At 35.3% G+C, this 15,840-nt stretch overlaps 1 protein-coding gene across 1 annotated transcript; it reads right to left on the bottom strand.

The window, feature by feature from the left end:
• Window positions 1-1,532: 1,532 nt before the first annotated feature.
• On the bottom strand, window positions 1,533-7,375 carry LOC132174577 (G-type lectin S-receptor-like serine/threonine-protein kinase SD1-13). Its single transcript, XM_088514118.1, has 7 exons — window positions 4,684-7,375; window positions 4,357-4,488; window positions 4,059-4,234; window positions 2,968-3,178; window positions 2,604-2,841; window positions 2,368-2,515; window positions 1,533-2,091 (listed from the first exon to the last, which is right to left on the bottom strand). The coding sequence occupies exons 1-7, from the start codon at window positions 7,373-7,375 to the stop codon at window positions 1,783-1,785; spliced, it is 3,906 nt and encodes a 1,301-aa protein (XP_088370244.1). The 3' UTR covers window positions 1,533-1,782.
• Window positions 7,376-15,840: the final 8,465 nt, after the last annotated feature.

Below are 15,840 nucleotides of genomic sequence, written 5' to 3'. Positions count from 1 at the left end.
TTGTAAGGGCCTTTATAAACGAGGCTCACGAGGTGTATTGTTCATTCAATTTTGGTAATCGATTTAATTTGTAAAAGGAGGTTGAGCAACTCGAATGCTTATATTATTCAATACAGAATAATCCATTTCTCATTCTCAATTCCATTCATTTACAATTCAATACACCATTGAAATCAACACAATAACCAGTAAAACTGTTACAAGTGGCGGTATATTCAGCTTTTTATCAAACATCTTCTCTGTTCCACAACATGATGATGTCAAAATATAATTTTTTTATTAAATAATTATTACTTGGAATATCACAAAATTGCCTAATTGCCTCTTTTTGTTCTTGTATTTTTATGATGCTTATGGCCAAATTTTTAAATGTTATCGACCATTCATAACTGACACTGTTGCACCATTTAAAGAACAAATTGGTGGCCGGCTGTTAACTATGTTTGCCATCGTTGTACCATTCACATTCAAGAATACAGGTTGTTGGGGATAAGGTAGAGCTGCAGTTTCATTGTTAAGTATGGCAGCAACGTCAGACATGGAAGGTCTATTCACTTCTAATGTGGCACAACACGATCGTGGCACTTGTAGTATATCAAGTCACTCGGACCCATGGCATAACTCTTTTCTTTGTCGAATTTGTTTTTGTAGATTTCAACGCTTTTTACATCTGGTTTTAGATAATTTAGCCAATCTCAATTTGCAACTTTTGCCAGTTCTCGTCAATCTTTAAAACAGAGAAGAAAATGGTTAACAAAAAGGCTAATTAATGATCAAATTGCAAAATGTTGTATATCTAATAATAAGCAGTTTACCTGAACGTTTTGCAAGCAAATTCCAACGGCCCTCACCTTGATGAGTAATATAGTGAATGAGTAATTTCACTAAGCAGCTCCCCTGCTTTTGGGATTAATCCCATGCACGCCTTGGCAACGACATACATTTCATTGGTTGCAATGGGTTGAACAACTTGTGGTTGCATCCGCCTCAAGTATTCTCTAAGCTTGAATAGATTTAGTTCTTTCCAGTATCTGTTGAAGCTTTTGATCTTCTGATATAAATTTTACTGCTTCTTAAGGAAGTTTGAGATGGAATTGCCTATTTTGTTGCTATATTTACAATTGCATAATGTTTTTTTTTTTCCCTATTGCTAATTATTAATCCCTCTCATTTGGCATTCCATTTCTCACTTACATCCATCAGAATCTAAAACAATCAATTGCCATCGATACTTGCACTCTAGAGAAGCAATGTAACATCTTTCTAAGAAAACATTGTATTAGTATGTTTTGAGTCCCATGATAAATGTGTATTAGGTGGAATTGCACTATATAAGTGATTACAATGAACCCCAATTGTGATTAGTCCTTTTGGATATGAAGTGGTCAATGCATCCTATATCATGACACTTTTTCTACAAACTATTCACAGAAAAGTGCTATAGAATAATCACAATACATTTATTAGATAGAGTGGTTACTCTTAACACAAAATTGACTTGTCACTAGGGACGGAACCAAGATTTTTCATCGGAAGACCAGATAAAACCTAATTTTGATAAGGACCCCCTTGTTCCATGCTTGTCTATTAGACTGTCAAGGCATAAAAGAAGTTCAAACAATTTTTCATGATACATATCAGAAACTGTAATACCAAATATATGGCTAAAGATCCAAAGATCACAACGGAGTAATGTTATAGACCATAGGCAAAGAGATTGAATGTTTTCTGACAATTTACTCAGAGAATATATATGAACACTTATGGCTGAACTTTCAAATGTTACCGGCCTTCCATAGTTGAAATCGTTGCACCATTCAGTGAACAGATTTGTGGCCTGTTGTTAACTGGGTTTGCCTTCGACATACTTCTCACGTTCAAAAAAGCAGGTTCTTTGGGATAAGGTAGAACTACACCTTCATTGCTAAGCATGGCGACAACGTCAGACATGGTCGGTCTATCCTCTGCACTCTCTTGGACACAGAGGAGAGCTATGTTAACATATCTCAATACCGTCTGCATAGAGGATATATCATCAAGTAGTGGATCCACCAAGTCTGATCCCCTATCACTTGTCCATAATTCCCATGCCTTAAAATCCCAAAACAAAGAAGAAGAAGAAGAAGAAAATTACAAGATGTTAGAATGATGATAAATGATTAAATACATAATTTTTCTATTAGTTTAAGCAGACCAATACTATGTTCTATACTCTACTTTGTGTTCTAAAAATTCAATAAGAGAAGACTAATTTAATTTAATAACGATAATGCACATTTGTTCGACAAGTCACAGCTATGAATCAAAGTAAATAAGTAAATAAGTGTTTTCAATTTCTAGAACAAAATGTGCAAATAAGATACTCACATATCCAATAAGATGGAGACAGTCACGTTGATAAAAACCAGTATTCTTTTTGCCACTTACAATCTCTAACAATAAGACGCCAAAACTAAATACATCGAATTTGATTGAAAAGAGGCATTCCAAAGCATATTCAGGGGACATATAACCACTGTGAACCATCATCAAATTAAAAATATTAGTAATTGCACGTTTTATGTTGATTTTTACAATTCAAAAGTTTCCTTTATATTACTTACTAAGTGCCAACAATCCTATTTGTATTTGCTTGTGACTCATTTCCACCAAATATTCTTGCCATTCCGAAATCTGATATCTTGGGATTCATGTCTATGTCCAACAAAATATTGCTTGGCTTCAAGTCCCTATGAATAATCCTTAACCTGGAGTACTGATGAAGATAAAGAAGTCCTTGAGCAATTCCTTCAATAACTCCAACTCGAGTCTTCCAATCTAATATCATGCGCTTCTCTCGATCTGCTTTACATATATGAGTAAATTGACCATTAGTGAATCACATGCAAAGACCATAAAAATCAAACATGCAAAAGAGAAGAAGAATAATTCCATATATATATAATAAAAATGTGAGATATTACAAACCAAAAAGGAAGAAATCCAAGCTTTTGTTTGGCATATATTCATAAACTAGTATCTTTTCATCTCGTTCAATGCAGCAGCCCAAAAGTCTAACAAGATTCTTGTGTTGGAGCTTGGCTATGAGCATTGCTTCATTTTTTAGTTCCTCCCAACCTTGTCCAGATCTTTTTGATAGTCTTTTTATAGCTACTTCGTCCCCTTTCAGTAATATTCCCTGAAATTAATTTTTGTTAGGAAAAATACAAAATACAATAAAATAGTGAGCTACATTCATAAGAAATCCATTACCAAACAACCCATTTTGAGAAACATGAATCAAATGCAATATTTTGTTGTTGTGGAATCTCTGGTCCTTGAGCGAAGACTAGAGATTGATATATCCATTGACACCGTAAGAGTGTTTATGTGAGACCATAACGTAGCATTTCGGGACATTACTCAGCCGAAAAGCTTAAGCCTTTTGACTCTCACAAGTTTTGTGATATCTTACAATAAACTGTGAAGAAGGACTCTCACGTTGAACATCAAATCAGCCATTATAACATTTCTCTTATGAATAATCATTTTTGATATGAAGTGGCTACTGCATTTTCTTGAATAGCATTCCAAATGTAATAGAATAATCACAGTACTTTTTTGAAGAAAAATTGTTAATCTAACTCAAAATTGACCTGTCACGTTTACAAACAAGTCTTTCAATTTGTTCATCGGTGTTGTAACAAGGACCAAAGGCGTGTTCTGTCGCAGATCGAAATAATTGAGGTTCCTATATTAGTTTTACAACCTTCAAGTGATATAAACACTCCAAATTTCATTAGAGGCACGCTGATATCTTTCCAAAGCGGAATTCAATCTTTTTTACCTTCACATCAACTATTAATTGACTGAAAAACATATATGAAGTATCCAATTACGTATAAGTGTTTATGTGAGTTCGTATAGTGACTGGTTCACAGCATACACAAGCATACAACAACAAAAGTGGCATGCGCCTGTTTGTTCTTGTTATCACGGCAAGGTTTAGCCGGCTAAGTGTCAACTTTTTACGTACATCCCATATCCAAAGCAATGCGTTTAGGGACATTGAAGCATACCTTGTAAACAGGTCCAAAACCACCCTCTCCAAGCTTATTTGCAGCTGAGAAATTATCAGTTGCAGCAGAAACACTTGCAAAACTGAATAATGGCATTTGGACTTCTCTACTATCTCCATCCTCTGAATTATTAGCCATTTGGGTCATGCCCAAATCTAAAAGTAACAAATCCTCCCCTGCATTTTAGAACAACACAGGCTTAAGAATATATATATATATATATATATATATATATATATATATATATATATAGCTAGATTGCTAAAATAACGTTGTACGTGAACTATTCTTTGCTCACCCTTCCTTCTGAGCTTTCTCCTCGTCACATAATAACCGAAAAGGCCCAATGTAACAACCACTGCAAAAGATGCTGTCGGAATGACAATTTTCCTTAATTGGTTACTTCCTCTATCCTTCGTATTCTTAAATCCTGAATCTGTTACAGTTCCGTTTGTGTCGGTAAAAGGAAATTATCACAGAAATAAATAATATAGGCATTGTTCTCTGCATCTTATACAAAATGACAATTATGCCTAGAGATGTCTCTTCAAAAAAAAAAAACTTATTAATTAGAGGAAGAAGAAGACACGAGAAAAGCAATAATAGTCACCAATAACTGACATACCTTCGGGAACCAAGTCCGCATGAGCAAGTTTTAGATAGAAGTCGTTTGTATATGTATTATCTTCCGAGAATTGTCTCAGATTTAAAAGAGGGCCTTCCCATCGCAGGCAGCGATTCCCTTGATGATCATAAGCATAACCAATACAAGAGCACTGATTCAAGCAACCTGATTCACAATCTGAAGCATTGACACCGTACAAACGCTGGTGGTTAGTGGGCAAAAAAACATTAGACATGCGAAGAAACCCATCTTTCTGAACACCATCGCTGCACGACAAATACGTGTTTCTCATACATCCTCGATCCTGATAGTCTTTGAATCCTGGCAAACAGTCGCATTTAAAAACTGCATCTGCAGTCTCATTGCACATGCTGAAATCGCCGCAGACAGGATAAGCCCCACACCTTGTTAAGTTAATCGAGGTCCAGCTGTCGCCATATATCCCACCGTCCATGAGTAGGTTCCCGGATATATCCAACCGTATACTTCTTCTATCTTCATTGGTGTAGTTACTACTACGCCAAGTAATGTAGTCCCCATCAATCACGAATATATCAGCTAGAACACCACTGAGTGAACTAATCCAGTATGCTTCCGACTCCTCCATTAAGATTAGTTCTTTCCGAGAACCCAGATATTGCAGGGAGAAAATACCAGGATAAGGGCTTGCCTCACTATGCCATGATCTTAATGACCATCCTGTCTTGGCATCTTTAAGCTTCATTCCGGGCAAAAGAGTATCAGTAGGATGGTCAAAGCTTTGCCACAAAATATGTGAGGCCCTGTTTGTGAGTATAAGATTACCTGTATTTAATAGCCTGGCATATGTATCGTTGCCACCTGAAACGTTGGTCATGAGAATGCCATCAGATGTTAAAAGATTCCCATCATAGTCCAAGGTAAGAACAGCAGAGGAATTTAGACTATTTAGGAATGGGTATTCCCTGTTTGAAACCCAAACTACGTTGGAAACATTATAGTACCGTATTCCCACGTAATAATATATATACTCACTCCAGTTTTCTGGAGAAAAGAAACCAAGTTCGTACATTCCATTGGCAGATACAATGGTCTCCGAGGTGTTTAGTGATTGGCCTGGTCGGATAGTATCAGTGGTGGTACAATTAATTTTATTGTACTGCAAACACAACGAGAACCAATAGTTGCTATATGTCTTCCGTGTCTCCAGCAGAAGGTTCCCGGATATATCCAACCGTATTCTTCTAATTGGATTGGTGTATTTACTACTAGGCCAAGTAAGGTAGTCCCCATCAATCACGAATATATCAGCTAGGTTATCAATGAGTGGACTACTCCAGTATTGTTCAGACCCCTTCATTAAGATGAGTTGTTTCCGAGAACCCAAATACTGCAGAGAGAAGAGGCCAGGAGCAGGGTCTTCATTACTTTTCCATGATGTTAATGACCATCCTGTCTTAGCATCTTTAAGCTTCATTCCGGGCAAAATAGTGTGAGTAGGATAGTCAAAGCTTTGCCACAAAATATGTGAGGCCGTGTTTGTGAGTACAAGATTACCTGTATCTAATAGCCTGGCGTAGGAATCGTTGCCGCCACCTGAAGTGTTAGTCAGCATGTGCAACAATCTGCCATCGGATATTACAAGATTCCCATCCCGGTAGGAGGTAAGAACCTCAGGGGAATTTGGGAATGGGTGCTCCCTGTTTGCAACCCAAACTATATCGTCGACGTCGTATGACTCTACCCATGGATTCATATATTCCCATGGATTCATATATATAACCACGTAACGGTTGGTCGAGTTTTCTGGAGAAAATAAACCAAGTCCGAACCTTCCTTTGGCAGATACAATGGTCTCAGAGGTGTCTAGTGATTGGCCTTCTCGGATAGTATCAGTGATGGTACAAGTAATATTATTGTACCGCAAACAGAACGAGAACCAATATTTTCCGGTACCTTCATTGACCATCCATGTCTGCAGCAGAAGGTTCCCGGATATATCCAACCGTATTCTTCTAATTTCATTGGTACTAGGCCAAGTAAGGTAGTCCCCATCAATCACGAATATATCAGCTAGGTGATCAATGAGTGGACTACTCCAGTATTGTTCAGACCCCTTCATTAAGACTACTTCTTTCCGAGAACCCTGATATTGCAGAGAGAAAAGACCTGGAGCAGGGTCTTTTTCACTTTTCCATGATGTTAATGACCATCCTGTCTTAGCATCTTTAAGCTTCATTCCGGGCAAAAGAATATCAGTAGGATAGTCAAAACTTTGCCACAATACTTCCAAGGCCCTGTTTGTGAGTATAAGATTACCTGTATCTAATAGCCTGGCGTAGGAATCGTTGCCACCTGAAGTGTTAGTCAGCATGTGCAACAATCTGCCATCGGATATTACAAGATTCCCATCCGGGTTGAAGGTAAGAACGGCTGAGTAATTTGGGAATGGGTGCTCCCTGTTTGCAACCCAAACTACTTTGCCGTCAGAATCATTATAGAACGATATTCCCACATAATACTTTCCCGAGTATTCTGGAGAAAAGAAACCAAGTTTGAACATTCCATTGGCAGATACAATGGTCTCCGAGGTGTTTAGTGATTGGCCTGGTTGGATAGTATCAGTGGTGGTAGCATTGGTGAAGTGCAAAGCAAGGCAGAATAAAAGCGGGAGGGAAGCAATAAGAGGGGAAATTATTATTATAAGGCTCATATTTGTATGATAATTAATGAGGCAGCTCTGCAATGCTCTTTGCACACACAATTGTATATATAATATATGGTGTTGTTGGATATCATGCTTTGGATTTAGAGTTCGACCAGGTTAGCTGCACTTTCTCATGAGCTTTCCTATGAAAAATGCCCACCGTATTGTTACATTTTCCACGGTCTAAAAAGCGCGTTGTTTCGACTCTCCAGTCCACTCAAGTCAAGTCCAGCTGACATAATTGACTAGGATATTGCTGATTCAAGAATCAAAACTTCAGTGTATCTTGCTTCGGACCTATAGCTCGACCGAGTTGATGAGTTGTGCTTTAAGATTTTAAAACTGACTCGTTTATAAAGGTTATTCGACCACTAAGAGTGGGAAGAGATCCTTTTAAATTAAAATTTGAACGTCAAACAAGCCAGAGAGCATTTAGAGAAGGCTTTCTTCTTCTTTTTTTTGGGGGGGGGGGGGGGGGGGGGGGGTGGGCGTGGTTTCAATTTTGGTGTCCTGTGATCGGCTTATTTTTTTTTTCTGTTCTTTGCTATGCGGTGGATTGAAGAAGTTCCGTTTTCATCTAGTACCCAAGTATTTATTTCCCATTATCCGCTGAAGCTTTTGATCTTTGATGTGAATTTTATTGCCTGTCAATAAAATTTGAAATGGAATTGCCTGCTTTGTCTCTGATTTTTTTTCTTTTGAGGTAAAATTTTTAGACTTTCATTAAAATCATGAAGAAACAATATTTTTCATGAATACTAGATTATTAATCTTCCATTCAAACTTACTCCAATATGTATAAGGTATATCAGTTTAATAGACTGATTTGAAAGAAATTCATCTAAATCAATTTAAAAGAAACTTAACTCTGTCCCTTTTTATTTTTTATTTTATGAACTAATAATATGATAAAAGTCTTCCTCCTAAATCCTTCATTATACCATCCATTTCTCTTAGGATATAAACCTAATTATAAACTCTCCCCTCCCCCACCAACAGCCCCCCCCCCCCCCCCCCCCCCTCTCTCTCTCTCTCTCTCTCTCTCTCTCTCTCTATATATATATATATATAAACTCTCCCCTCTCCAGCTCCCCTTATTAAAAAAATATACGAGTGGCCTAAAAGGTATATAATTTTTTGGGGAAAGTTCACATAACCCCCTCAAACTACCACTCAATTGACAATGTCCCCCCCAAACTTTCAATTGTGACAATGTTCCCCCCTAAACTACCAAAAGTTGTCAATGTTCCCCACAATGACGAAATTACCCTTAGTAAAATTACAAAAAAAAAAAAAAAAAAAAAAAATTACTTCTAGAAAAAACCTAAAACTAACAAACAAAAAAAAAATAAAATCCAAACGTTGGATTTTTTTTTTTTAAATCAATTTTATAAGAAAAAATTTTAAAAATTTCGATTTTTTTTATAAAAATTGAAAATTGAAAATTTTCATTTTTTTTATTTTTTTATTTTTGTTTTATAATTTTATTTAAATAAAAATTTACGTTTAAAAAAATAATAAAATTTTCGTTTAATAAAATGAAATTTTTTGTTTTTTAAAACTAAATAAAAAATAGCTTTTTTTTTAAATAAAAATTTCCGTTTTTTAAAAAAAAATATTAAAATTTTTTGTTTAAAATATTTTTTTTTCTAAAAAATATTATTTTTAAATTAAAATTTTTCGTTTTTATAAAAAATCAATTTTTTTTTTGAATTTATAGGGGTATTTTTGTCTTATTGAGAAATCTATAGGGGTATTTTTGTCTTATTGCTAGTCTTGGGGGGAACATTGATAATGTTTTGGTAGTTTGGAGGGGACATTGTCACAATTGAAAGTTTGGGGGGGACATTGTCAATTGGGTGGTAGTTTGAGGGGGGTATATGGACTTTACCCTAATTTTTTATTAATTATTGATCAATGGGTCACATTTTCATTTTCTAGCAATAAATGTAAAAGCTTCATTTTCTATTCAACGACATCGTTTTCCAGGGTCTACGTTGAGAAAGTCTAGAGAAACTTGTGGTTACAATAATTTCCAAATAAAAAGGGCACCCGGAATGAGTAGCTGACTCATCGTAATCATAATCGTAATCATTTCGTTTTCCAACAATAACGACTCCTTGAGGAATTATCTCCTTAATTTCAAGAGATGTATTGTTGATTCAATTTTGGTAATCGGTTTAATTTGTAAAAGGAGGTTGAGCACTGCTGGAATGCTTATATTCAATACAGAATAATCCATTTCTCAGTCTCAATTCCATTCAATTACAATTCAATACACCATTGAAATCAATACGTACAATAACCAGTAAAACTGTTACAAGTGGTATATTCAGCTTTTTATCAAACATCTTCTTTGTTCCACAATATAATGAATATTATTAAATAATTATTAGCTGGAATATCACAAAATTGCCTAATTGCCTCTTTTTGTTCTTGTATTTACGATTGAATAGTTTTTTTTTTTTTTTTTAGACAAGGCTTTCTTCTTCTTTCGAGCTTCACTCTTTTTCCAACTAATCGACAAACACTACTACTCTACTCCCACAAATTACTAATTAATTACTAATTGTTACGATGACCTAACTATGCATAAAATTAACTAATAAAAATAAAATAAAATTCAGAGTCTAAAAACCGTGTTGTTTGGACTAGATCTCCATTCCAAATAATTTTTCACGAGTCAAAAAGATGATCATGCCAATAATCTTTAATGACTACCTTTGAACATAGGTTGCTTTACGTGAAACACGCCAGAGAGAATTTAGAGGAGTTTTTTTTCTTTTTCTTTTGGGGTCAATTTTGGTGTCCTGTTATCGGCTTATTTTTATACGGTTCTTTTCTATGCGGTGGATTGAAGAAGTTCCGGTTGCATCTACCCAAGTATTTCTTTCCCATTATCCGCTGAAACTTTTGATCTTTGATGTGAATTTTACTGCCTGTCAATAAAATTTAAAATGGAATCGCCTGTTTTGTCTCTGTTTTTTTTTTTTTTAACATATATTATCCCCTGTTGCTAAACAATTAACCCCTCTCATTTTGCACTCTATTTCTCACTTTCATCCTAAGAAAAAATGGATAATTACTGGCTTTGCTTAGGTCCCGTAAGAGTACCAAAAACAAGTTGGAAGAATTTCAACTTAGAAAATAAGTCTAAGTTGAAACCTTAAATATTATATTTGTTTACTTTAATTAAATATTATATTTTATTAATCAATGAAACCAACTTTTGGCCATTTGCATTAAAAATCTACTTTAATTATAAAAAAAATAAAAAAAAAATAAAAAAAAATAAAAACTAGTATGAAAGAGGGAGAATATTTAAAAATAAATAATTTTCACTTTCGAACCGTTTATATTTAGAGGGCAATATTATCAACTAGAGTTAAATTTGTTAAATGACATTTTTTTTATGAATTTTTTAAATTTGAAGAATGATCTAAAAGTAGCTTGAATTAATTAAGTGCTTGGCACAATCCAAGTAGAAGTGGGATTGTACTGGCCGACCCAACTCTCTCCTTGTTGAACTGCAAAGCAAGGCAGAATAAAAGCCAAAGGGAAGCAATAATGAGGCAGCACAATCCAAGTATATATATGTGGTGTTCTTGGATCCTGTTTCGGGTTTAGAGTTCGACCTGGCTGCAATTTCTCATGAGCTTTCTTATGAAAAATGTGGAGATTTGTAGTCTTTAATTTCTACTTTCTGGTTACATTTTCCACACGACTGAAACCGTGTTGTTTCGACTGATCTCCAGTCAAGCTAGCTGTCGTGCGGTGCCTTGTATTTCAACAACTAAAGCGGTGCCCCAAATTATAGGGCAAAGTCCATTTGTTGAGCCAAATTATAAATTCTATAAAGAAATTATAGAATTTATTTATAGAAACAGAAACTCGAAATTGTTCTTAAAATGTGTTGCAATGTCACTTTTCTTAAGAAATTCTTTACTCCCATCAGAAATGATATGCAACTGAATTGGGTAACAACAAGTATTTATCCAAAATACAATCAGGGGCGGAACAACCCTTTGGTTTGGGGGCGAGCCAACCTCCCAAGCCATAAGATGGTCGAAAAAAAAAAAAATTAAAATTAACTTTTGCCCCCAAAGAATTTTTTATTTTTTTATTTTGCCCCCAAAACTAAATGTTCTAATTCTGCCCATGGATATAATGAAGCTCAAGAAACTTATGTAGTTTAGTTGCGTTTTGCGCAACCGAAACTAAACCCAAATACCTTCAAATTTTACATTCTACCAAGAGACAGAATCCGATAATTGTTTAAGTAGGGAAAAAAAATCTTAATAGAATAGAAGAGAAAATTATTTGTGTTTTTCAAGAAATTAAATTGCAGATATATTTTTGAAATTAAACTGTTATTTAGTAATAATTGTTAGATGTTAATTATTTAATCACAATCATTAGATCAAAGTTAATTTGATCTTATAATTAATTTCAATTACAGTCCAGTAAATCCAACCACTGGATCTACCTAAAAAATATCATACAATTTAAGTCATACCACTATATTGAATGATCCTAACCGTTCAAAAATAAACGGTCAATATCATATGGCTTTGAGCTCCAATGCTTCGTATCAAGTGCGCCACTAGCGCCCGACAACTCACGCTACCTGTGCAAGTGTCCAATGCTTTAGCACCGTACTAGAGTATGCATACAAGCATTTCTACATACTTAAAGTGGGTTGAGCCTTACAAATAACAACTACACTTTCTCTAAACTAAGATCCTCTCCATTTCAAATATTCTATCTATTCTTATTCCTCTGCTACAAAATAAATACTATATATATATATATATATATATATATATATATATATATATCTTTTGAGTGCACTTTCTCATGAAATTTCCTCCTAGCCTTTCTACTTTCACGTTAGACTATATATATATATATCTTTTGAGTGCACTTTCTCATGAAATTTCCTCCTAAATATGTGGACTGTATTGTAGCCTTTCTACTTTCACGTTAGATTTTCCACAATCTTAAAACAGCGTTGTCACTGTCTCGACTCTCCACTCAAGTCAAGTCAAGCGTAACTATCTGCTTGCCTCCAAGCGCGATTAGCGGGGTAGTCACCTCAGCCGCTGTCCAAGCAATGTGACTACCCGCTTTTACACGCCACGCCTTACTTGTCCTCCTTGCATTTGGTGACCTCAAAACACCACCAAAAAGCCGCGATAAGCATTTAGAACTCTTTTGTGTTCATCGACTTATCGTTCATGTTCTAGTCTTTTTTGATATCTTTGGCTGTTAACAACTCTTAATATATAGATATTTGCTTATCACGTATTTCCTTAAAATATGATTAATTACAATATAATCAGGGCGGACTCACCTTGTATGTTAGGGGGTCCAATGACAACTCCAAAGATTTGAAAATCCTTACAAAAATATTCATTTTTTATTTTATAGCCCCCGGCAAATGGCAATGATGTGAACTTTTCTTTTCAGTCTAACAGCTGGACCTACTAAGAGCATGTTTCTACTTTCATCAAAACTTACACACATAAGTCTATCAGCTAATTTTCCAGGAGGCGTAGAAAACAAACAAATTCCTTCAATGTATCATTAAAACAAACAAAAATTCCTGACAGTCAAAAAGATCTGCCCTTCCAGCCTTGCTTCCAACGAACAGAGCCTGCTTTCGAGAACTTGAAACAGTGTTTTTTAGTGTTGTAGACCACATCAGCTGTTAAAGCTTTCCTACAAGTTTTGTGATTTCTTACATTAATAAACTGTGAAGGACTCCCACGTTAAACATCAAATTAGCCAATATAACATTTCTCTTATGAATAATCAATAATAATTTTGGATATGAAGTGTCTACTGCATCCTTGATCATGACACTTTTTTCTGCAAAATAAGTCTTCTTCACTGCATTTTCTTGAATATCATTGCAAATTGTTAGTCTTAAAGCAAAATTGACCAGTCACGTTTACAAACAAGTCTTTCAATTTGTTCATCAGTGTTGTAACAAGGACCAACGTGTGTTCTGTTGCAACTACTGAAATGTTGCAGAAATAATTGAAATGTTACGTGAATACGTAACGGGGATAGATTATAGGTTCTGAGGGAACCTAGGCCTTAGATTCAAAGGGAACCTAGACCTTTTAGATTTTGAGGAAACCTAAAAAACCCTTTTCAAACTCAAGGTTTGAAATTAATTTTCTGATCCTCTCATTAATGAGCTTGATGTTTTTATATAGACAATTACAATGCATAATAAAATAAAAGACTAATTAAAATAAACTACGGATAATATTTATCCCTAATATTTAAATTATATTAACTACTCTAATGATAATACTTATCTATAATATTTAAATATGAATCTCTAATCTAATGTTATCTATAAAGATAACATATTATCCTAAGGTATTTTAATCATAAAATACCTCTATTATTAATTAAACTCTTAACATTCCATTCCCCTTAAGGAGACCTTGTCCTCAAGGTCTAGAAATTCTTTTCTTCCTTCGTTACTCGTTTCAAGCGTTCCCTTGGTGGCCGTTCAATTGGTGGGATCAATTCTTTATCATAAAGCGTCCAAATTTGCACAAGCCCACTCACTTGCCGTTGCACAAGCCCACTCACTTGCTGCTGCCAATGAACATTGGACTGCCTGTTGTTCTGTGATACAGGATGGCAACGAGGAGCTTGCAATGGAGCACGGGGTGGACATGGTTGCCTTGTTTTGGCTATGTACAATGATGAACATTCCTTCATTTCATCCTGTTTTACAATTGACCGTGCAATGTAATGACATTGCGATGGGTCTTGCGATTTGACAACGTTGTGGATGGTTTTTGTTGGTTGGGCCTGTATAGGTACGACATCACAAGGTGGAGAGACTTCAACGGGGTGAAATGGATCTTGTGGATTGAAAAGGTTGTTGACGTCTTCGGGCACCATTTGTGACTGTTCTGAAAAATGGAACTCATCATTGTTATGAGCAGAACAATTGTCGTATTTGGCGGTCAATGCATACAATTTGGCATTATTTGCTTTCATCATCTCAATATTTTCTTCCATCTTCTTCATCCAGCCTTCACACATAGTTACCAAGTTATCAAGCTGCTGCTCAAGCCGGTCCAAGCTTGGATTTGCCATTGAGCAAGATCGCGGCTCTGATACCAAATGTTACGTGAATACGTAACGGAGATAGATTATAGGTTCTGAGGGAACCTAGACCTTAGATTCAAAGGGAACCTAGACCTATTAGATTTTGAGGAAACCTAAAAAACCCTTTTCAAACTCAAGGTTTGGGATTAATTTTCTCATTCTCAATGTTAGGAGTTTAATAATAGAGGTATTTTATGATTAAAATACCTTAGGATAATATGTTATCTTTATAGATAACATTAGATTAGAGATTCACATTTAAATATTATAGATAAGTATTATCATTAGAGTAGTTAGTATAATTTAAATATTAGGGATAAATATTATCCGTTGTTTATTTTAATTACTCTTTTATTTTATTATGCATTGTAATTGTCTATATAAAGACATCAAGCTCATTAATGAAAGAATGAGAAAATTAATCCCAAACCTTGAGTTTGAAAAGGGTTTTTTAGGTTTCCTCAAAATCTAAAAGGTCTAGGTTCCCTTTGAATCTAAAGTCTAGGTTCCCTCAGAACCTATAATCTATCTCCGTTACGTATTCACGTAACATTTGGTATCAGAGACGCGATCTTGCTCAATGGCAAATCCAAGCTTGGACCGGCTTGAGCAGCTGCTTGATAACTTGGTAACTATGTGTGAAGGCTGGATGAAGAAGATGGAAGAAAATATTGAGACGATGAAAGCAAATAATGCCAAATTGTATGCATTGACTGCCAAATGCGACAATTGTTCTGCTAATAACAATGATGAGTTCCATTTTTTAGAACAATCACAAATGGTGCCCGAAGACGTCAACAACCTTTTCAATCCGCAAGATCCATTTCACCCCGCTGAAGTCTCTCCACCTTGTGATGTCGTACCTATACAGGCCCAACCAACAAAAACCATCCACAACGTTGTCAAATCGCAAGACTCATCGCAATGTCATTACATTGCACGGTCAATTGTAAAACAGGATGAAATGAAGGAATGTTCATCATTGTACGTAGCCAAAACAAGGCAACCATGTCCACCCCATGCTCCATTGCAAGTGCCTCGTCGCTATCCTGTATCACAGAACAACAGGCAGTCCAATGTTCATTGGCAGCGGCAAGTGAGTGGGCTTGTGCAAATTTGGACGCTTTATGATAAAGAATTGATCCCACCTCTTGAACGGCCACCAAGGGAACGCCTGAAACGAGTAACGAAGGAAGAAAAGAATTTCTAGACCTTGAGGACAATGTCTCCTTAAGGGGAATGGAATGTTAGGAGTTTAATAATATAGGTATTTTATGATTAAAATACCTTAGGATAATATGTTATCTTTATAGATAACATTAGATTAGAGA

The sequence above is a fragment of the Corylus avellana genome, chromosome 3, assembly GCF_965113065.1.
Source record: "Corylus avellana chromosome 3, dhCorAvel1.hap1.2, whole genome shotgun sequence".
Lineage (NCBI taxonomy): Eukaryota > Viridiplantae > Streptophyta > Magnoliopsida > Fagales > Betulaceae > Corylus > Corylus avellana.
The sequence above is the reverse complement of the archived record's forward strand: the minus strand, read 5'-3'. Positions and strand labels throughout refer to the sequence as shown.

Excerpts from the sequence above, each read along its gene's own strand:
- LOC132174577 (XM_088514118.1), bottom strand. The coding sequence starts at position 7,375 with ATGAGCCTTATAATAATAATTTCCCCTCTTATTGCTTCCCTCCCGCTT. Across the intron at positions 3,179-4,058 it reads GTTTTGGACCTGTTTACAAG|GGAATATTACTGAAAGGGGA; the intron begins GTATGCTTCAAT and ends AATTAATTTCAG. Across the intron at positions 2,842-2,967 it reads CTTGGATTTCTTCCTTTTTG|ATCGAGAGAAGCGCATGATA; the intron begins GTTTGTAATATC and ends TATGTAAAGCAG.